The sequence below is a fragment of the Myotis lucifugus genome, unplaced genomic scaffold (genome assembly GCF_000147115.1).
Source record: "Myotis lucifugus unplaced genomic scaffold, Myoluc2.0 scaffold_39, whole genome shotgun sequence".
Taxonomy (NCBI): domain Eukaryota; kingdom Metazoa; phylum Chordata; class Mammalia; order Chiroptera; family Vespertilionidae; genus Myotis; species Myotis lucifugus.
In genome coordinates, this window is record NW_005871087.1 from 1,864,845 (window position 1) to 1,888,400 (window position 23,556).

Here is a 23,556-nt window from a genome sequence, read left to right on the forward strand (position 1 = left end):
GTGCTCAACCACTGAACCACACTGGCCAGGCATGGAAGGGTTAACTCTTCACAGTCATTATTTGCTGGGAGATTGTCTGGGACTCCAGAACTTAGGCACATAAGGCCATGAAGCACATGGATGAAGCTTTCTGCCCTAGATAATAATATAGACTATAAATAACCTGATGGTCAGACTTATACACTCTGTGAAACACACTTTGCTTTCCATTTTTTGATTCACATTCTTTATGTAGCTAATAAAAACCAAGCAGAAGTTAGAAAGGGTGTGAAAAGTTTTACAATTTATCTGAGGGTCCTTACAGGAGCTTGTCTGAGGTTAGGTTAGAAATCTTTGGTTGTTAAGTCTGACTTCTGACAGGTACCAAGCATTGATTTTAGGTTTCAAATTGGGGCTCAAAATCAGATTAAAAATGATATGGGAACCACTACTAATAATGTCTACTCTTAAGAGTGCTTAACGATGTACCAGATGCTGTTCTAAGGACTACAGCATATGTATTTGTTCATTTAATCCTTAAAAACCCCTAAGAGGCAGGTACTGTTTAGTAACTACATTTTAGAAATGAGGGGAAAAATGAGACATAGAGAGGTTGAGTACTCTGCCTAAGATCACATGCTAGTAAGCATCAGAGCTGGGCTTAGACGGACGTGTTGGTGCTTTATCCCGGAGCAGATAGGGGCGAGCAGCTGAAACGGGTGACAGTCAGTCCGATAATTATCCTTTCTCACATTGATCACCATTTATAACAGAATTGGGTTACCAACAAATGGATCAACAGATAGGAGAGATGGAGAGATTTTTATTCCAATTCTATTAGTCGGAAATAAAAGTCATTTAAAAAACATTTTGAATGTGAACCGGAATGTATTCTGAATTTTTGATCACATGCATTTGGGAAAACTAATACCAAAATAGATTGAAATGAATTGTGAACCTTGAATGGCTATGTTCAAGGCAAAATCACTATTTCCTGATTATATATTTATAATTGCCCATTTTCTGGTCTTATCTGTACTTGTGAAATATTTTGCACCTGCTTTACTTTGGAGCACACTGCTCCTCTGGTAAGATTTTTTTAAATTGGCCTTTATTCAGTCATTAAATATTAACCAAGTGTTAGTTAGGGGTAAGGCATTATATTTATCCCAGGGAAATATAAAGAAAAATAAGAGAAAGGTTCAGCTTTGAACTGAATTTATAATCTAATTGGAAGAATAAGTTTTCATTGGAAAAGAGAACAGGGGGTCCCATAAGAATGTGATAAATGCTCTGTGACTGGGGCTGACTTGGGGGATTTCACAGAGGGGTGGGCACTTTGAGCTTTCACGTGGAATGTGAAGGTTAAGTAAGATTTTGATGGGCGCAGAGAAGTCAACCTCTGTGTGTTGAAGAAAGCAGGAAGTTAAATATGGAAAGAGTTGCAAAAGAACAAGATGCATTTAACATAGTAAAGGGACCATTTTGCCTAGAAAAAAAGTGTTCGTATAGGGAACTAATAGATAAGATGAGAAGGGTAGGCTTATGATCCTAAGTCATCAATTAAGGAAGCACAAGTCAGTCACAATATAGCAGATGTGTAGACTATCCATGTGAAGGTGGATAGGAAGCCATGTTGGGGTTGAAGGAGGGGGTGAAGTTTTTATGCCACTAACTTAGCCTACTTTGTTAGAGATCCAACAGGGCACCATTAAAGGGTGACAGGTGGGTGTTAGTAAAGGGTAAAGGGGGTCAAATATATGGAAGAAGATTTGATGATTTGGGGTGGTGGGTGGGCACACACTCAGTGTACAGATGAGGTATACTAGAAATGTTCACTTGAAACAATTTTATTAACCAATGTCACACCAATACATTTAAGATTTTTTAAAAAATAAGGTGCCCTGCTTATACACCCCACACTTCGTGAGATGGTTACTTCTAGTACCCTCTGTGGGAGACACACTTTCTCAGCCACCTTTAAAAAAAGAGTCATGCCCTAACCGGTTTGGTTCAGTGGATAGAGCGTCGGCCTGCGGACTCAAGGGTCCCAGGTTCGATTCTGGTCAAGGGCATGTACCTTGGTTGCGGGCACATCCCCAGTAGGAGATGTGCAGGACGCAGCTGATTGATGTTTCTCTCTCATTGATGTTTCTAACTCTCTATCCCCTCCCTTCCTCTCTGTAAAAAATCAATAAAATATATATTTTTTAAAAAAGAGTCATAATTTACATTCAGTAAAATTTACTCTTTTTGGTGTACTGTTCTGTGAGTTTTGAAAATACATGGAACCATCACCACAATCAAGATATGGAATAGTTCTATCACCTCCAAAATTTCCTTATGCCCCTCTATAGTCAAACCCTCCCCTCAACTCTAGACCCCGGCAGCCATTATTCTGTTTTTTGTCCCTGTAGTTTTTATCTTTTCCAGAATGTCAGATAGTTGGAATCATATCACACGTAGCCTTTTGAGTCTTGCTATTTTCCCTCAGCAAAATGTATTTGCGATTCATCCATGTTGTTGTGTGTATCACTACTTAATTCTTCTTATTGTTTCTGTTACTTTTGATTTACCTCTGCCTGTTGTAGTCCTAACATCAGAGGTTAATTTCATACCTCTTGGACAACTTGGTATTTCCTCCTGTTCCCCACAATCTCCCACCACTTAGTCTCCTCACTTCCTGACTACTCCTTTGTCTCTCTCCTCCCCTCCACAGTCAAACTTTTAAAAAATTGTCTCCCCCCCTCCCTCCCTCTATCTCCTCACCTCCTACACCCTCACTTCACAGCAATCTGGCCTCCACTCCTACCTCTAAGTCGCACTGCTCTTGCCAAGAACACCTCCTTGTTGATAACACCCATGAGCACTTCACAGTCTTTATCTAATTTGGCTTCTCACTAGGATTTGACAGTGATGACTATGTTCTTCTTCTCAGAACATTCTTTGTGTTAATAGCATTAAACTCTTCTAGGATTCTCCCTGCTTCTTCAGCCTGTCCCCCACCTCACACATGAGCCTCTCTCCCTTTGCCCACTTTTTGAATGTTGGCATGACTCAGGTGAGATCCTGCATCTTTTCCTCTTCGCTATAGGTTCTCTCTGAGCTGTGTCAACCATTGTAGATTATCACGGTGTATGCCTGAACCTCTCTTCCTCATATTTCACAGCAGCTTCAGACCAACTGCTACACCCCTTTGGATATCTTGAGAATCCTTAAACTAATATTCTCCAAACTCATCATCCCCACCCATACCAGATGCTTCTCCCTCTCACCACCATCAACCCATGCATGCAAGGTAGAGACCTCAGTATTATCCTTGATTATTCCTATCCCTCATCCTCACTGTGAAATTGATTTCTAAGTTCTATTGATTTAGCATTTCAAATATCTCTAGAAATATTTCATTCTTATAGTATCTACCCTCATCCAGCCTGCCACCTTTTCTTGCCTGATTTATTACAGTAACCTTTATTTCCAATTTTACTTGGAATCTCCACATAGCAACAAAAGCTATTATCCAAAACACAAATATGATGATATAATTCCCCCGTCCAAAATATCCCAATGGCTTCCTTAGTGCCAAGTTCACACTTTATGCTACATAAAGCCTATAATGATATGAGTCTTGCTTATTTTTTCATTCATTCATTTATTTATTCATTCATCATATCTTTATTAAGCATCCCCTTAGGTAGCCGGCTCTGCATCATTTACTTGGGACCAGTGAACAAACAAACCAATGTCTCCGCTTCCATGGAGATTATATAGGACATAATAAATATTGGAAGGTGATACGTGCTATAGAAAAATGATGAGTAGAAAAGTCAGGAGAGATTGGTAGAGATGGGTTAATGTGCAGCTTGTGATTTTTAATAAGGGAATCAGAATTGCCGTCATTGAGAAAGTGACATTTGAGTAGAGCTTTGAAAGCAGTGAGGAAATTAGCTGTAGGGATATTTGGAGGAGGAGCATTCGAGGTGGAGGGCACAACCAGTTTAGAGACCCTAAGATGGGAGTATGCCCTGTGCACTGAAGAACAGCAAGGAGGCCAGGTTGGCAGGGCAGAGTCAGCCAAGAAGAAAGTAGTGCTAGATGCAACTAGAAGGGGAACCCTACCAGGGGAAGCGGATTATACAGGATCATTTTAGGTCATTGTACGGACTTTGGTTTTCCCGTAAAGAATATGGGGGCCCATTGGGAATATTTGAGCAGAGGAATGACCATGCCACATTGCTAGTAGACTATGAGGCAAGGATATAAGCACAGAGACTAGTTAGCAGGAGTTTGTTATTTCAGCCTTAATTCTTGCCTCTCCCTTCCTCAAACTGCCTCTTCTAGCCACACGACACATACTTCATTCTTCCCATGTGCCCTGGGCTCCTCTATTCATATTTCAGCCTTTGTGGCTTCTATTACTTCCACCTAGAATGCCCCTTGCACTACCCCAGCCCCTAAACTTTGCTGGGTTCATTTTTGACCTTCCATATCCAAGGTGAGGCCCCTCGTTTGTTTAATGACTTCTGCATTATTGTGATAGCTCTTTTCATGCTAAACTGTGGTTGCACCTTAAGTCCCTGTCTCTCCCACTTGTCTGGAAGCTTCATAAGGTTAGAGTTCTAATATTCGTTCAATACTTGGCTCTCATGGGTGCTCAGTTAACTGTTTCATTGCTAACCCTCCAGGTTTGTGAATGGCAGCCTCCTGAACAACTGAAACAGCTTCTTGATTTGGAGATGAGAGACACAGGAGAGCCACACCACAGGCTTTTGGAACTCTGCCGGGATGTCATACGCTACAGTGTCAAAACTAGTAAGAATTTACTTCCTTGATCAGTACCTCTGATAAGTACATGTTCTTCAGGATTTATTTACCTCATGGTAAAGCTGAGTATGACAGTGTTTATGGATGAGAAACCTGGATCAAAACATAGTGATTCTGCCCTAGCCAGTTTGGTTCAGTGGATAGAGTGCCGGCCTGAGGACTGAGGGTTCGGGTTTCGATTCCAGTCAATGGCACGTGCCCGGGCTGTGGGCTCTGTCCCCAGTGTGGGGCGTGCAGGAGGCAGCTGATCCATGATTCTTTCCTATCATTGATGTTTCTATCTCTCTTCTTCTCCCTTCATTTCTGAAATTAATAAAAATATGTTAAAAACAAAAATAAAACATAGTGGTTCTGATAGTTTTTAAATGGTCCATTTAACCCTTATTACAGATTTATGGTAAAGGCCAAAAATAAAATGAAAGTGAAACTGTTGGTGTTAATGGTCACATATAAATATTATCCACTCCTTGGCGATCTCCATTCCCCACTTATAATTAAGCCCATATACCATTACTGCCACTTCTCATTTCTTATGTTGATCCAAACTGGCAAATGATACTTTGATTATAGAATTTGTAAGGGATTTAAAATCTCAATGGCCTAGAACAGTGGTCGGCAAACTGCGGCTCGTGAGCCACATGTGGCTCTTTGGCCCCTTGAGTGTGGGTCTTCTACAAAATACCAACTTCTGCGCATGGGCCACGAAGTTTCAATCGCACTGTACATGTGTGCCCGCACGAGGTATTTTGTGGAAGAGCCACACTCAAGGGGCCAAAGAGCCACATGTTGCTCAAGAGCCACAGTTTGCCGGCCACTGGCCTAGAATATGCAAAAAAAAAGTTCAAGAATGAGTCCTTAATATAAATAGGAATAGATTTATTTGGAAAATACTTATTAACTCTGGGCAGTTGGTAATTACCAAATTATTTTATCAACTCTAGTAGGATCAAAAAATAAGAACCTTTAGGAAGGTATAAAAAATGAATCTTATACGTGGTGAGTTTATGTTGTGATGGTTTCACCACAATGCCTAACAACTGTGATCTTTGTAAATGCAGTAACATCATGCCAGTTTTGTGCTGAATACTGTTCCAGCTGACTGTTAACATATACCCAGGGAACAAGTTCTTAAAGTAGGAGAATAATTTTCCAAAATATGCATTTCTCAGTACGATGTAAAGGTAATCTAGTGCTTAAGACCATGCAGGCATTATGCTGTGTGAATTCTGACGCTGAGCTAAATGTAGTGGAAGGAATATCATAAAATTCTGGCTAAAAATAATTGGTTTATATTCCCTTGGGAAAGTCTGGTGTATGTATCAAAAGCCCACTTAGCATTTCAAAAGCAGAGATACATATCTTATTATTCTAGTGCATGTCAGAAGTGTAGAAGGACATTTAATGCAGTAGATTTTTCAGCTTACTAGATATTTTCCATAACGTTACCATGGAAATCAATCATAAATTAACACAGAACAAAAAAAAAACAAAAAAACAAATCTTATTAAAATTACTTGTAGCCATGTCTGGTTTCCTTTGCCAGATTAGAGGAAGTTTTCCATGTTTTATTTTAAAAAGACATTTTCTCTTGATATTTTTGTTTTTCATTGAAACCCTAGTTGAAAGAGGAAAAATAATCTAAAACCAAATACTGGAAGTTGTAACAAGAAGTCACTAACTGAAATGGTTCCCAAACACTCAAAGTTGGAAATAGACCTGCACCGTTGTTCTTGGTCAGGCTGGGCATCCTATGACTGAGAATGCCAAGCCAGTTACCCTGGTGTTCGGTGTGAATATTCACATTGTATAAAGCCAAGGACCTTTATGAAACCTTTTATAGGCGGGGGCGGGGGAGGATAGAAAGTTGGAACTGAAGTTGTTTGAGTCTTAAAGGCAACTTGCCTTTGAAAAAAGTTGAATCAGAAAGTTTATATAAGCTGCATGATGAGTCACGTCTTACTCCATCCACATAATGCCAGTTGCACTATGAAAAATGGTCCAGTCTGAAAAATAAAGAGGCCACTCACTGCCAGGAGCCCGAAGAGAAACCTGCTGGTGAGAGAAGTGTGTGTACATTTAGAGAAGTTAATATCAATATTTTCGGAGGATAAAGGTAGCAGGCTTTGATATTTGATACATGTATAGAAAGTGTTCAAACAACCCAATTCTTGAAGATTTTGATTTGAGTCAGGGTGGTAGAAAGAAAGGAGCAGGCAAACCAAAGGTTGTAAAAGATGGCTCAGGTTTTACTCAGAAGTGTATCATTGTTCAGGAGAAAGGGCTAGGAGACGGGTCTTTAACATTTGTTGCCTTTGTGCATGATTAAGTTTTGAATGCTCTTTTAAAATTGAGGTGTAATTTGCATTCAGTACAATGGATTGATCTTAAATTCTCATATTGATGAATTTGCACATATGTGTATGTAAATAGCCATCACCAAGGTAGAGATAAAAACAATTCTCAACACTCTGGAGACTCCTTTCTAATCAATATGTCCTTCCCAAAGGTACTCAGAATTCTAACTTCTATCTCCATAGATCAGCTTTGCCTGATATTGAATATCACATAAGTGCAGTTATGCAGTATATATTCTTTTGTGTCCAGCTGCTTTTATTGTCTAAAAGATTCATTTATGTTATTGCTATGTAGTATTGATAGAGTTTTCTTTTTTATTGCTGTGTAGATGAATACTCTGTTTAAATTTACAGACCATCCAAGATTTTTCAACCAGTTGTATGCTGGACTTGATTATTACTCCTTGGTGGCTCGATTTATGACAGAAGCATTAAATCCAAGTGTGTAAGTATCATTATACTGGAAATTTATACCAAATGTGGATTAGAGATGTTTTTTAAGTAGATGAAAATTTTATTTTGTAAATTTTTAGTTAATGATTTCATTGGTGCAGCGTCATCATAAATAATGGAATAGTCTTATGACAGTAGTATTCAAAGAGCTGTTTGATTTGATAGTGGTTCTGTGAGAGGGTAAGGCAGGCATTATCTCCACTCAACAAATGAGAAAATGAGCAAGCAACTTTTAATTTATTCTGCATGAAAAGCTGTGTCTGTGCTAAGTACCGGAGAGATACTTTGAGTAAAAACAAACCTTGACTTTGCCTTCATGAAACAAAATATCTAGTGAGATAGAGATGCTCCATGCAAATTAATCAAAATGTGCACACAAATTAATCGACAATTTCAATTCTCATGTAAAGTGGGCGTGAGGCTATAAATATAAATGGGCCAATTTTTTCTAGTTGGGAACTCTAGAAAGTCTTCTCTGACTATAGCTAAGAGATAAAGGGTAAGTAAAAAGTAAGATGAAACTGGAGGGATGAGTTCTAAACAGAAGGAACAGCATATACACTGAGTGGCCAGATTATTATGACCACCCCATCAGTACTTCATTGACACTTCCAAAAATACTGAATATTGAAAACTTCCTAAGCAAATACTCTCAAGGTATTATTATTATTATTATTATTATTATTATTATTATTTGCATAACGAATTCACTTCATTGTACTGATGGGATACATGGAACTAAAATTCTCATGTCTATGAAAAGGATCAATTTAAGAGTTATTGGTGAACGATGGCAGTTGAAACACTGGGCAAGGATGAGATTCCTTAAGTCAGTGATTCTCAACCCTTTCTGCTCATTAGAATCAATCTTGGAACTTTTTTTTAACAAAATCGAGGCCTGGGCTCCAAAATAGATCAATTAAATATGAATTTCTGTGGGTGTGTTTATAAATGATTTTAATGAGAAGGATGGAGACACTGAAAAATAAAAACAACCCAGGAGATGGAGAAGTACTGCCTTTGAGACAGAGTGTAGAGTGAGGAGAGAGGAGGGCTTATGACTGGGCTTTGAGGATATCTACGATAATAGTATTTAGCAGTTAGGAGAAGGAAGATCAGCCTGCAATAGAGAGATAGAAGGAGAAAATCAGGCAAGGAAGCATGGAAGCCCTGGAGGAGATTGTCTAGAGCAGTGGTTCTCAACCTTCTGGCCCTTTAAATACAGTTCCTCATGTTGTGACCCAACCATAAAATTATTTTCGTTGCTACTTCATAACTGTAATGTTGCTACTGTTATGAATCGTAATGTAAATATCTGATATGCAGGATGGTCTTAGGCGACCCCTGTGAAAGGGTCGTTCGACCGCCAAAGGAGTCGCGACCCACAGGTTGAGAATCGCTGGTCTAGAGTCACATGTTGCTGAGTATTTAAGACAGACTAAGACATGTCCTCTAGATTAGCAACATGTATGCTACTGGTGACTTCAGTTAGAGAATTTTGGGTAGAGTAATGCAAGACCATGGATTACAATGGGTAGAAGAGTTAAAAGTGTTAGGTAAGTCAGAAGAGACAGTAAAATTGCACAATTCTGTGAGCCTTTCCTGTGTGTATTGGGTTTGCTAAGTTCTTATAACTGAAATCTTTAGAGGTTTTTAAAGTATTAGTTTTAATTTGTATTTAATTTAGTATTAATTTTTTCTTACAAAAAAGTGAATAATTATTTCACTTTATATTTTAGGTACACATAAGTATATATACTTTCCCTCCACATTTTTGATATGTGTAAACTGGTTTCCTAGCATGGTTTAAAAATAGAACCTAGAGTGCTTGTAGAGTGCTTGGCACATAGGGAGGTGATACATAGTAGGTCTTCTTTTTTTTCTTCTTCTTCCCAAAGTTTTCCCTGCCAGATGTTAAAATAATCGCATTAAATTCTGTGACTATAAATCTGAATGTGTCTGCCTCGCTTATATACTCAGAGTACACATATTCAGATACAATTTAATGCAATTACTTAACTGTTAGAGAGGGAGGTTATAGATATTTAGTCACTCTCAAGTTAATTGGAGAAAGAAGAGACTCAGACATTGCACAATGGTAACTGTCTCGGGTTCAGTTCCCTGGGAAGCTGCTCTAAATGAAATTTAGTGAGCAAGATGTTTACTAAGGAATACCCGTGGGATCAGCATGGGTGACACTGAGGGAAGGAAGCTGAGTGGGCAGAGAGAGAAGTCAAGCTGGCATGCAGGTGCAATGACAAGAGATTGACCCCAGGGAGATCTCTGGAGCTACAATGGCTCTTTAAATTGGTCTAGAGTTGGGCCCAGTGGCCAGGCCTTTATGCCTCCAGCTGGGCCAGTCATCAGGTGTAGACCACCACAGGGAAGGGTATAACTTTAGGGAAGGTGGCTCACTTATGCTGAGGAAATTCCTAAAGAGGCTAACTTAGCTGTGCTCTCTGACTCCAGCCCGAAGCAACAGATTCTTCATGGCAGGGGGTCTGGGTAGTGCTGTGCTGTAAAATCCCATAACGAGAGATGTCCCACAGAGCACTTCTCATTTGTACAAACAGAGGCGTGTGGTAGAGGAAGCTCTCATCCAGGATGGGTCATTGCCATGTAGAATATCTAGAGCTGCCTGCTAGGGTACTCACAGTGATAACCTAATAAAACCTAGTTACCATGACAATGGTTTTTCCCTTAGCCAGCATCCAAAGCATCATCCAAGAGTAAAATGGCCACTGCTCATGACTAATGCAAAGAATTGAGATGCACTGCCTTCATCTCTCCCTATGGAATTGAAGTTTTTCTGTAAACTAAGCCTGCTGCAGTAGCCAGCGTATCCCTAAGGCCACCGCTATTATCTAACCACAACTAGCACTAGCACTGACTGCAGACTTCTCTATATCCAATGAATAAATTTCCAAAGAATCTATCTACACTTCGACAGCTACTTGGTTTAATAAAACTCTGCATTTCTTGGGACACCAAAGGGATGGTTTGACTCTAGTCATAGAAGTGAAGTATTTTTTATATCTATCTAGTTATACATATGAGGTGTCCCCAGTGTTTCTGTTAGTGGAAGAAGCGGTTCTGAAGAAAATGATTGAATTTATTGGCTGGAACGAAGGGGATGGAATATTTAACCCAGGTAAGTACAATTAGTTATTGCCATCTCCCTTCTATTAGAAGCATCTAAAAATAGATTAATGTGGTAGATGAAGAACAACCCCTTGCAAATTTACACATCACAAAAAGTGGGATATTAATAATGCTACTTAGGGAGACCCTAGCTTGTGCCTTTTTCCAGAGCAATAATATCCATAATAAAAGCATAATATGGTAATTAGACTGGACATCCTTCCAGACAACCTTCCAGACGAAGCCAGGCTGCGAAGGAAGCCCAGGTCTTGAGTGCCTGCTGGCGGCCAGAGGGAAGCCCGGGTCCTGGGTGCCAGAGGGAAGCTGGTGCCAGCAGCCAGGGAAAGGAAGGCCTACTCTTACATGAATTTCGTGCATCGGGCCTCTAGTTTTACATAATAATAAATGACATAAATGCTAAACAAATGAGATAGCTACAATTTAGGATTTATATCTAACACAAATGAATTTACCTGTTGTTGGAAGGGCTATCATAAGATTTTTAGGTTTTTAAATCAATTTTACCTGAGAAGATTCCTAAGTCACATTTTATTTATCCTGCAATCCTCTTTTTTTGTTTTTTTGTTTGTTTGGAAGCTGAGATGGGCATGTATTGTCATTTTATTGATCAGATGACAGACAGAATATTATTAACTACAGAGAGTTAGATACAGAACTCATAGATTGAAACCTTTAGTTTGGAAAAATTTCGGAATGAGAGAATAGACCAAAACTTCTCACTTTGCTGAGATTGGAAACTGCAGGAACTAGAGACTAGGAAGTGTGTAAGAGTAATGGGGTGGGGTTTCAATGACTTTCCCAGTGATTTGTCATTAGACCAGAGCAGCCACAGCCATTTATGCTTTCCACTGAAGTCAGCACTTAGGGAGCTATAACTTCATGCTATAAATATGCCATTGCAATTTTTGTTTTTGCAGGTGGCTCAGTGTCCAATATGTATGCCATGAATTTAGCTCGATACAAATATTGTCCTGATATCAAGGAAAAGGGGCTGTCTGGGTTGCCAAGATTAATCCTTTTCACATCTGCAGAGGTAAAAAATGATTTGGGGTATCAGATATAGATTTTCTGAGAATGCATTATTTAACAGGGCTTGTTTGTCTACGCACTCCTTTTATGCTCTCTGTGTAACTAATATGCCTAAGTGTAACATCATATTTCATTCCAAAAGAAATCCTGATGGGTTTGATATTGGCCACCCAATTTTGTGCATCACCTTTACTTAAAATTTATAGTCTGTAGTATTTTCTTTAGAAAAAGATAACATTTCATTTGAACATGCTATCTCTGTGAATCTCTTCTTTGAGTAGCTCATTTATTAGAAGTTAGATGGTTGATACTATGTCATCTACTCACATTTCTTTTTAAAATTGATTGCTTTGAATGACTAACACAAGGACTTTTCAAGAAGAAAGGGATATATTGAGTAAAATGAATCTCTCTCTCTCTCTCTCTCTCTCTCTCACACACACACACACACACACACACATACACACACACTCACACACACACACACACATCCCTGCATGTTGCTACAATCCCCTATCTCATTTTACTCTCCACTTCAGTAGAGGCTCTGTTGGTGGATAGGTACATGGCTTTGAAGTAGGCTGTCTGGGTTCATTTCTTGTCTCTACTACTTACTATCCGAGTGACCTTGGATAAGTTGATTAACTACTCTGTGCCTTAGTTTCCAAATTTGCAAAAATGAGCATATCAGTTAGCTCTTGTATCTAAGAAAATTATCCCCAAACTCTGTGGCATAGAAGTATACATGTAATTGTTTACAAGTCTTGGGATAGCTGGGCAGTTCAGCTACACTTGCTGGGCGCCCTTGCCTGTCTGGGGGTTGGCTGGCCAATGACTGATCTAGGAGCAGTTTGGCTGGGATGACTCCAGTGAGTCCTCTCAACTTCATTGTCTCTCACCCTCCAGCAGGCTAGTGCAGGTGTGTTGTTATGGCAGTGGTACCAGGAACACAACTGCATGGGAGCATTCCGGAATTCTCGAGTTCTAGGCTCAGAACTGACACCTTGTCATGTCTCCCTCATTTTCTTGGCAAACTAAGTCATGTCTAGGAACCCAGATACAAGAAGTGAGAAAATAGTCTACCTCTTAAGGATATTTTCTGCAAAGCCTTCTGGGAAAGGGTATAGACACAGGAGCAGTAAATTATTTGGGCCATTAAAGCAACCCAACAGCCACATGAGCTTAATGGTCACCGGTTAGTGGAGTGTTGCAAAGACTGAATGAGTTAATGCATGAAAAGTAGCATTTGGCACATAGAAGATAGAAAAAAATGTTTGCTCTTGTTATTAGTGGGAAGAGAATGATCCCACTCTAATTATGTGGTTAGAATAGATGGCACAGCTTACGTGCCGTCTTATCTGGAAGACGCTATTATTTTTCTTTTCTGTTTTTGTGTGATTCCACTGGTGCCTCTGCCCATCCACAGCTTCTTTTCCCCCACGTCCCTGGCAGGAGAGTGTAGCTTCTGTACCTTTTGCAATAACCTTAGGTCTCCTATGCAACACACGAGGCTGACAGAATCTGAAAATTCCCTGTTATTTCCTGCTGGGCTTTCCTGTATCTGTTCTTTTCCTTCAAGAGCAAAAGCGACTTTATTATCACAAAGGACAGATTGTACAAAGAGGTCCACCGTGGAAGGAAACCATGACAGAGACCCCCACGTTTTTCTCCTGTCCTGTCTGCCCTTTGCTCTGGTTAGTTCAGCGCTAAGTGTGAAGTGGGCATTGGGTGTTGGGAGGCATCACCTAGTCTGCGATTCTTTACTCAGCCACCCCAATGCCCTTCTTCACGAGACATTGTTTCTATAGCAAGAGAAGAATATTTGGGAATGTGGGCATCTGGGGAAAACACTTGGTTATTTGGGATTATTGGGTTATTTGGAGTAGAGTTTGAGGAACCCTAGTATATCAAGAATCAAAGTCTCTCCTGCATTTGAGTTCCTATTTCCATGCCTATTCTTATACGGACATTAATCTCACCCAGTCTTAACCAATACCATCACACTGGGTGCTGGGGATTACACACATGAATTTTGATATAACAATGGGAATTCCACAGAGAAATTCCATAACTTCAAACACAGTATAGCCCTGACTATATATTCTCACCCCATCCAACCAGATTCCACTCTGTAGCTTGTTCCTTTCCCTGTTCTGCCAAAGAGACTCAGTTCATAGCATTTGCATTATCCTAATTCATATTTTATGACCACCTTCCCCATTTATAACAACAAATCAGTTCATCATTTAGTTAAAAATAAAGAATTAAAGGCCTAATTGATCTTAAATCCAACGTTAATCTTTTTGCTATCTTCCCCCATTTTCTTTTGTCTTTTTTTAAAAAACCTATTTTTACTGATTTCAGAGAGGAAGGGAGAGGGAGAGAGAGATAAAAAACATCTATGATGAAAGAATCATTGATCAGCTGCCTCTGAGCCTGGGGCATGTGCCCTTGACCAGAATCAAACCTGGGACCCTTCAGTCCTCAGGCCAACGCTCTATCCACTGAGCCAAACCTGATAGGACTCCCTTGTTTTCTTTTGGGCATTGGCCTATGGCCTGTGGTTATTTTCCCATATTGCTTGTTAGGTGGCTTGACTTTCCCAGTTTTTATGCTGTCCGAGATTACCAGGGGTAATTATTGCATCTCTGCCTTGGCCCATCATATGCAGAGTATATGTACCCATCACTGGAGGCATTTTTGCAAACTTCCAGTTCTGACTGCGATTCAGCTGTTGGTGGAAACCTGGAAGGTCATGACAGAGACCCGTAGACTGTTAGCACATCCAAGGTGGCCTCTCCAGGCTAAATAGGAACCAGAGAGAAGGGGAGTTTGGGGGGAAAATAACAAAAGTAATAAATGTGTGACTTGGCCGAAACCGGTTTGGCTCAGTGGATAGAGCGTCGGCCTGCGGACTGAAAGGTCCCAGGTTCGATTCCGGTCAAGGGCATGTACCTGGGTTGCGGGCACATCCCCAGTAGGAGATGTGCAGGAGGCAGCTGATCGATGTTTCTCTGATGTTTCTCTCTCATCGATGTTTCTAACTCTCTATCTCTCTCCCTTCCTCTCTGTAAAAAATCAATAAAATATATTTAAAAAATAAATACATTAATGTGTGACTTGATTAGCAGTTAACTATGAATTCCTTGAATTTGTAGAAATCTTAGGTTTGTCATTCAAATCATTTGGGGAATCAACATAAAGTAGCGCTCATTTGCCACTAAAGAGTGAGGGGAGAAAAGAAATTCCTATTGCTTCTAGGTCAGCTATCAATTGTTCTAGTTCCTCTCTAGCAGGATGGAGGCAGGGGTGAGGCGAGTGAGACGCTAGGCTGCATGTCACAGGTCATGCTGCCTTAGATTTTGCACCCGAGGGGCCTCCTTCACTCTCCCTATCCCTGGCCCTGCCTCCTGGTCTTGACCTGGGGTTGGATGTGACTGCAGGTGTTCTCCACAGCAAGCAGGTGCTCTGAGGATGCCCTGCAGAGCGCAGATCAGTCCGCCTGGCCTCCGGCTCTGCTGCTTGGAGCACTGAACCAGTGTGTGCTCTCGGAGACATACTTTTGTTTCTTCCCTAGAATATAGCATTCAGCATTCACGGCCCTTGCTCTCCCCTCCACCCGGAGCCAGTTTGAGCATCAAACTAGGCAGCACTAGAAGGAGTCCAAGCATCCAGAACGCCATCTGGAAGGGGAAGCAGTGGTTCATTGAGAAACCCAAGGTCACGGAAAAAGTCCTTGCTGGAACGGGAAAGGAAGACTTCAGTGCAGTCTGTCTTTCATGGAGGCACTGGCTGTTTTAAGTTTACAGCAGTGGACACCCGCTGAGGTTTTTGCTTCTGCTGTAGAGGAATGAAATGTAGGGGGATTGGGTCTTAGAACAGCCGACTTCTCTCCTGCCAGTGATGGGAGCGGCCACCACTTGTTTCTAAATGCAGCTCTTCCCTCTGAGCTCAGCCTTCTAGGTTTTCCTTTCCTTGAAAGTGCTCAGCATGTCTGAAGCATCGCCCTCTTTCTTTTCTTCCTCTGATGCTTTCAGATGCTCAGACTTCAGTTTTGCAGACCGCGTTTAATCTGTCCCTCTGCATTTGAGATTGACATCAGACTATATTTAGCCCTGAGGTACCCAAAGATAGCTCCGCCGAGGCTATTCTTATTCTGATAACCAGTGTTTCATTTAGCAGATCTATCAGTTGGGGATATTTTGCTATTTCTAAGGGCAAAACAATGTGGTTTTCCTTATTTGGCAGATATCACTATGAAATCAATAGCTGTTTGGTTGCCAGAGCCCGAATCTCTTGAGAAATAATTGGCCTTCCCTTTGTCACCTTCGCGATGGTGGGCTGATGTAGCAAGTAGAGAATTAATTACCTTTTCATATAAGTCATGGCTCCTCAATATGTATATGTTTTTGTAACCACCTGAAATGAATGCAACCTACAGGCATTTTGGACAGGTTCTATTTGACATTTGGAAATTAATTATTTAGGGTGGTTTCATTTTTCCTGATGGTGTTACCTCTGCATTTATTTTTAGAGAGTTTTTTTTAAGAGCTTCCAATAAAACTCTCTTGACAAAAGAAGAAAATTACCACATTTGAGGGGATATATCAAGATAAGTGTGAAGGCATGACTACTCTTAATGTATTCATACCTACAAATTAAATTACTAAGGTTTTTTGGGTACAATAATGTCTGTTAGCAGCTTAATTTTTCTGGCTTGAAAAAGAATTAATTGACCACCTGTCCACACTAATGTATGAAGACTGACATCTCCAAGGTTTGAATGCTAATTATCTACGGGCTTCATGTAGTAGGCGGAAAAGGTGCAATAATCTAAAGCATATTCTACTATCTCCAATAAGAAATAGATGAGACCTAATTCCAGAGCCATTGGACTCATTCATGCCAGGGCTGCATAAAGTAATCTGTCTATAAATTATTATTAATTTTGTTATGATTTTAGCCACATTCTGGTATGTCTAACTTCAGCCTTACATTGAATATTAAACCAGACTGGTCAAGTGTCCAATCAGTATTTATAACCCATTGTTTGCTGTTGAAAATCATGAAACTCTTCTGTGATCTGGGATTATAACTTTTGAGACAGAGTCTTGCTCACTCCTAGAGGGTTTTGAGTTAGCAGTGGACTAGATTCTCTTGCCACTGAGTCTTAGTAGCATCAAGAGAAACTTTCCTCAATGTTAAGGAAAACAGCCTCCAGCCACCAAGTGTGTTCTATATGCCAGGCTCTGTGCTAATCCCTTTATATATATATATTAACCCATTGAATTCTATGACAAAGATGGAGTAGGCATCCCCATGCCCATTTTACAGATTTGCAAATTGAGGCTTCGCGAGTATACATTATTTGTTTAAGCTTCCATAGCTGTAACTGGGAAAACTTGTAATTAAATCCTGTTTTCTCTGACTCCAACCAAAGTCAGTGTTCTCAACCACTGCACTTAGGGGCTCAATTAAATTACTACTTTCTTTTTCTTTTATGCAGTAATGTTTTAAAGATTGTGCTCAGCCATATAACTTACACCCATTTAGATAATACGCAGTAGTTTTTTCATGCTATGAACTCATGTCTCTTTCTTCCCTTTGCCCTTTTAATTCAGTGCCATTACTCCATGAAGAAGGCAGCCTCCTTTCTTGGGATTGGTACAGAGAATATCTGCTTTGTGGAAACAGATGGAAGGTAATGGGGACAGGATCCAGGAACCTGGTGGGTGGAGGGGGAAATTCCTACTTTTAAAAAAGCAGTACCAGTATGTGTTCACTGCTAAACATAACTGGACGTCTCAAATCTGTGTCTCTTAGAGGTAAAATGATACCTGAGGAACTGGAGAAGCAAATCTGGCAAGCCAGAAAGCAGGTGAGAGGGGAGAAAGAAAAAGAGGGAAAGAAAATGTATGCATGTATCTGGGTGTGAGGGCGAGATTGCCAGGGGGGAATGCAAGCAGTCAGACCCATTTCGGGGGGGCAGAGGAGAGAGCACGGGAGAATTAAAATGCAGTGACTTATTTCCAGGTGCTCTATTTCCAGGTGCTTGGCTCCTGTTCTGTGCAGTTTCTTGGATGTTCTCATCCCAGGTGGCCAGCACCTATTAAAACACTGACATCACCATATTCAGGATTCTTGACTAGAATTATCCTTAAAAGGTGGACCCCACCCTGGCTGATGAAGCTCTGTGGTTAGAGCATTGGCCTGAAGGGTCACAGGTTCGATTCCTGGTCAAGAGAACGTACCTGGATTGCAGATTCAATCCCTGGCCCCAGATGGTGAGGGAGGCAATCAATGGATATCTCTCTCACACATCAATCAATCTCTCCCTCTCCCTCTCCCTCTCCCTCTCCCTCTCCCTCTCCCTCTCCCTCTCCCTCTCCCTCTCCTTCTCCCTCCCTCCCTTCCTCCCTCCCTCCGGCCCTCATTTCCTCCCTCTTTTTCCCTCCCTCCCTTCTACTCCCTTTAAAAATCAATGAAAAAAACATCCTCTGGGTAAAGATTACCATAAAAAGATAGTGAACCCAGCCTCTCCAGCAGGGCCCCCATGACCACTCTCCTACAAAACTCCTGACTGAGAATTCTGCAGCCCAAACCAATGGTCTCTGTTGCATTCAGAATGACTCCTGACGTCCTGATCAGCCTATCCTCCCAGATTGCTTCCACCCAAAGTCCATTCACAACCACCATCCTGTACTGAGTCTGGGTCTGATACTTCAGCTCTGGAAGAATGTTCTCTCTCAGCTGGCAGGATGTATTAAAGCTGACATGTCTGTCACTGGGGAAAGCAAGGCATGACCATGCTCACCTGTGATACTCTAGCGAGGGCTGGCCTTGACACCTGCTTTTGAGGTATGTCGCCTTCTTGGTGCCAGCCCTCTTGCTTCTTGGACCTGCTTGCTGGCTTAGGTGCACCTACTTCTTCACTGCTTCCCTCCTGATCCCAGCAGAGTCCTCATTGCAAAAGGGGCTTCAGACTATTCTCCTGTAACTTTCCAGCAGGTAGCAACAAAGTCGGGTGTGGCTGCTGAATAATGAAAAGCCCAGCTTCTGACCTGGGATGTATCTCTCCCTCATAGGATTTCACACTCTAAGAAAAAATGGGTTCTCTTATTTTTAATTTTTAAAATTTTGATATTATATTTCTGTTATTTTACTCTTTATATTTTAATTATTTTATAAAAATCACCTTATCCAGAGCATGCTAGGTTATTATATTTGGTTTAAAATTCTGTACTTAAAATTTTTGCCTTTTTTGCATATGTATTGGCTTAGATCTACATTTGTCTTTATTTTTTAAAACATTCCAATGGCGGGTAGACTTGAAGTTGTCTGGTGGTAGAGATGATCAGATTTCGTTGTCTCTTGGGTAAAATTCTAGATGACCACCACCTTATTCACCTGTGAACTATAGCCATCAAAGCTTGATCCCCAGTGGGGACGTGCAGGAGGCAGCCAATCAATGATTCTCCCTCATCATTGATGTTTCTATCTCTCGCTCCCTCTCCCTTCCTCTCTGAAATCAATGAAATATATATATATATTAAAAAAAGAACAAAAGTAATACCATTTCAAGGAATAATTTTTTTAAATATATTTTATTGATTTTTTACAGAGAGGAAGGGAGAGGGATAGAGAGTTAGAAACATTGATGAGAGAGAAACATCGATCAGCTGCCTCCTGCACACTCCCCACTGGGGATGTGCCCGCAACCAAGGTACAAGCCCTTAACCAGAATTGAACCTGGGACCCTTCAATCTGCAGTCCGACACTCTATCCACTGAGCCAAACCGGTTAGGGCTCAAGGAATAATTTTTTTAATATCATCAAATATCCACTCGATATTAAAATTTCTCCCATTCCCTTTTAAAATAGTTGGTTTGTTTCAATAAGGATTTATAAAAGGCCTATGTGTTGCATTTGATTGATTCATCATATAAATCTCTTCTAGGCTATAGCTTCCCCTCCTCCTTTTTTTTAACTCTTAAAATTGATCTGTTGAAGAAACCACATCTATTAGTGTGGTAGTTTTCCACATTATGAATTATGTAGACTGCATCACACATTTGAGACTCAAGTGCTCCCCTCCTCTGCACCACCCATCTGTTCTCTATATTTCTTGTAATTTGACAGATCTTGAGACTCGGTGAGATTCAGATTGGAAATGTTGCCGGGATTCTTTGTGGGTAAATTTTGTCCTTCCATGAGGAGGCATCTCTTGTCTCTTTCTGTGGTAACATTGATTGGTGAGTTCCGGTATTGTCAGCCCACCTGTTAGAGAGCTCTGCATCCGCCTCTCGCCTCATGGATTTCCTGCCATTGATGATCCTTGTCTAGACCCATTGTTTCAGTAGCTGATGTTCTAATTTATTTTCTTGTTTCTCCTCCAGTTATTGGCAGGCATACTACTCTAAGGAAAAATGTTCCTTCATCCCTATCTAGTTTCCCTAAGGAAACAGTTTTCACAGACACGGCAGGATCCACATTTTCTTCTTTCCCCTGATTTACTAATTTTCAGAAGAGCGAGTTAGTTGCCTAGTATCCCCTAAAGATAGTCAAATCATTAAGTATCATTAAGAACTCATTTTCTAGTATATTCGATGGGTTTTATCCCACTGCAATCATTATTATCTTCACCGCATAAATTTTGCTTTGCTTTAACAATTAAAGTGTATGAAACTGACCCTGTCTTAAGGTGAGACCCTGAAAAGAGAAGTTTCTCAAAAGTAAAAATTGCTTTAGGCACATTTTAAAGTAGGGCAATGGGGTGAGAGTCAGTATGTCTCCTCTGCTTTCTTTCAAGTCAGCTAAAACTGGGGCCGGGACCCACCAAGGACAAACCTCACATCCGTTCTGAGATAATAATACCCGATGACTAGGTTATTTTTCTCAATAGCTTCAGACCTAGTTGCTCTGTTTCAAGCTTTTAACTCGGATTGTTTCAGATGTAGGAAATTGTGCATCCACTTTTTTTCTGTTGGGCTTCAATTCCCTGGCCAGCCACAATCCATTACAAATCTGTTGAGCAGTGACCTTTACTGGATGCTGAAAACCACAGAGGCGTCCGAGGCTCTGAAGTGCTTATGCAGAGATAAAACTAGTGTAACCACTGAATATTTGGGAGTATTTTTGCATATGACTTTTGAAATGACAAAATTTCTTAGGCAAAACAGGATATTGTCAGCACACCATCAATTCTGTTTCCACTGAATTTTCTTATTAATCGCATGAGATGTGCGAAAGGAAAAATCTGGAAGGTTAAATCCAGATGGCAAAAGTTTAATTTCAGGGACTGATATTTATAGCTAGATTATTAAAAAGGTGAGAAAAAGTCATTAATACGCTATGATAGCTTGCATAGGTGTTTTCTCACCACTGTCAGGATGTCATATAGTTTATGAGGCAAAGCTCAACCATTAAAGACAACGTAAATGGCTTTAGTAAATTACTTTTTCTATTGCTTTTAATGATTGATATAAACCTGGTCCCATTTCCTTTAGTTCTCTGCCCTGATAAAGGTATGATCTGTTGGTACATGAGTGAAGGGAAGAATTCTCAAAGCCCATGATCCCCAGGGACTCTGTCACCTCCTGGTCTCACTCTGAGAAGTTTGGGTGGATGGACTAGGTCCGTGGTCAGCAAACTGCTACTCGTGAGCCACATGCGGTTCTTCGGCCCCTTGAGTGTGGCTCTTCCTTAGCCTTAGGAGTACCCTAATTAAGTTAATAACAATGTACCTACCTATGTAGTTTAAGTTTAAAAAATTTGGCTCTCAAAAGAAATTTCAATCGTTGTAATATTGATATTTGGCTCTGTTGACTAATGAGTTTGCCGACCACTGGACTAGGTTATAAGTGTCACAACCTTCTGCCTAAATGGCAAATGGGTTCATTGTGTACCGTTACTCTGAGATGTGGACTAAGTGCCCTTGCTCTGCCCTCCTTTCCATTGAGAAATGATATCTCTGTCAATGATCAGCTAGATTGGAGTGAGTCTGGTTAGAACCCCCAACAATAAAATGGGACATAAACTTATTTTGTAAGAACTACCTGCACTTGAAAATAAAACTAAGGAAAAAATGATTCCATCCTAAACGGAGGTAAGAATGAACTTAATGGGCAATAAATGTTCTTGTCACTTACTCCTCAGGTGCTAGAATAGTAGGCTTCTCCTTACACTCCCCCCCCCCCACGCACCTCTGTCTGAAAGTTTTTCCTCTAAGGCACTTCCACAGCCAGTAACATATCTGGGATGATCCATGAGAAACAAACTCACGGACTCTCTATCCTCTACCTAGTTGCCATGAACTTCCTTACGGGGCCAAGGTGCTGGCTAGCTTGGCTGGGATTACCACTCATCTCTACATGTGTCCCACATCCTCTCTTTCTCTCCATTTCCTTCGGGCACCCGTTCACTCTGCAAGATGCAGCCATCAGCTAGATGAGGAGGAATAATCACCATAGAAGCTATGCAGCTTCTCTTCTAGCACATTCTACCAGACTTCTCTGTTGCAGTACCTGTTTTGGAGAGTGGATCCCAGTGAGGTTACCTTGCCAAGTTTGTACCTGAGCACACACTCTGTTTTGTAACTGCTCGTACTTCACAAGAAAACAAGCCCACAGGCCTGCGTGCTCTGTCCCTGGAGCTGACTGTTTGTCTTCCAAACAGCCCTTTTTATTTTGGAGAAGGGTAACAACATTGGCATTCTGGAGGCCTAATGAATCTCCCCAAGGAGTTAGGGATCCAACATAATGCCAGTTTGCCAATGGGGATGAGGTTATTTCCTTTCTATCTAGGAAAGCAATGAACAGAAAAGGCTATAGAAAGAAAATGAAACTAAAAATATTGAGTTGGGACAAAGGACTACTATTGTAGCCTTTTCTGTTTCCTTAATCTATTTATAATACAAAACTGAATAGTGAAAAAGCTTAGAAACAGTCACTGAATCAATGATCATCTCTAAGAACCAAATACATTTCTGGATATATTAGAACCTTTATAATGTACCAGCCTATTACAGGATAAACTTAGAGGTGATGGTGACAATTCTCATGCGTGGCTCCTTTTCACAGGGAGCAGCACCGTTTCTTGTCTGTGCCACCTCGGGAACAACGGTGTTGGGCGCGTTTGATCCGCTGGATGAAATAGCTGAAGTCTGCAAGAGGCATGGCCTCTGGCTTCACGTGGATGTAAGTTCATCTGTATGTACACATCTGCTTAGCTTGCTAGTCTTTTTGCAGCTTTGGTGGGAAAGCTTTCATTTTCTCAGAAACTAGATGTGAGGTCCCCACCTACTTTTATTTACATTTCGAATTGGAGGAAATAGATATGTCTTTTTTTCTAAGGTATAAAGAAGGATAGACTAAGACTTGATGTGAATTTTGTTTCTGTTTTCTGGATTCCATTTTATTCCTTCTTTTCCCATGAACGCTTTTCTCTGGTCCTTTGAATCTACTGTCATTGAGCAGCATGGTGAAGGGACACATTCTGGACTATCTAGTCAGGAGACTTTGGATTTGAATTGGCCTCCTTTGTCACTGTGACCTCAGCCCTCTGGGCTTTGGCGTCTTCATCTGTAAAGAGGGAAATGGCTGGTGTAGTCTGTAAAGCATCTTCTAGCTTTAAAATTATATGATACCAATCAGCCAATAAAGGTAACAAGCTTCCCTATGTAATTTCATGCTCTAATTAAAGCAGGTTTTATCTAGATCTGCTATAGATAATTATTTGAGAGGGACTGGGATAACTT

General features: G+C 40.7%; 1 protein-coding gene across 1 annotated transcript in view; it reads left to right on the forward strand.

Annotated features, from left to right (window-relative positions):
* GADL1 (glutamate decarboxylase like 1) overlaps positions 1 to 23,556 on the forward strand; it is a 138,294-nt gene that overhangs the window by 22,639 nt on the left and 92,099 nt on the right. The window contains exons 3-9 of the mRNA XM_023752908.1: positions 4,665 to 4,791; positions 7,512 to 7,602; positions 10,655 to 10,761; positions 11,690 to 11,805; positions 17,423 to 17,502; positions 17,625 to 17,679; positions 22,880 to 22,996. Coding sequence (XP_023608676.1) covers positions 4,665 to 4,791; positions 7,512 to 7,602; positions 10,655 to 10,761; positions 11,690 to 11,805; positions 17,423 to 17,502; positions 17,625 to 17,679; positions 22,880 to 22,996 — 693 coding nt within the window. The remainder of the gene's footprint in view (positions 1 to 4,664; positions 4,792 to 7,511; positions 7,603 to 10,654; positions 10,762 to 11,689; positions 11,806 to 17,422; positions 17,503 to 17,624; positions 17,680 to 22,879; positions 22,997 to 23,556) is intronic.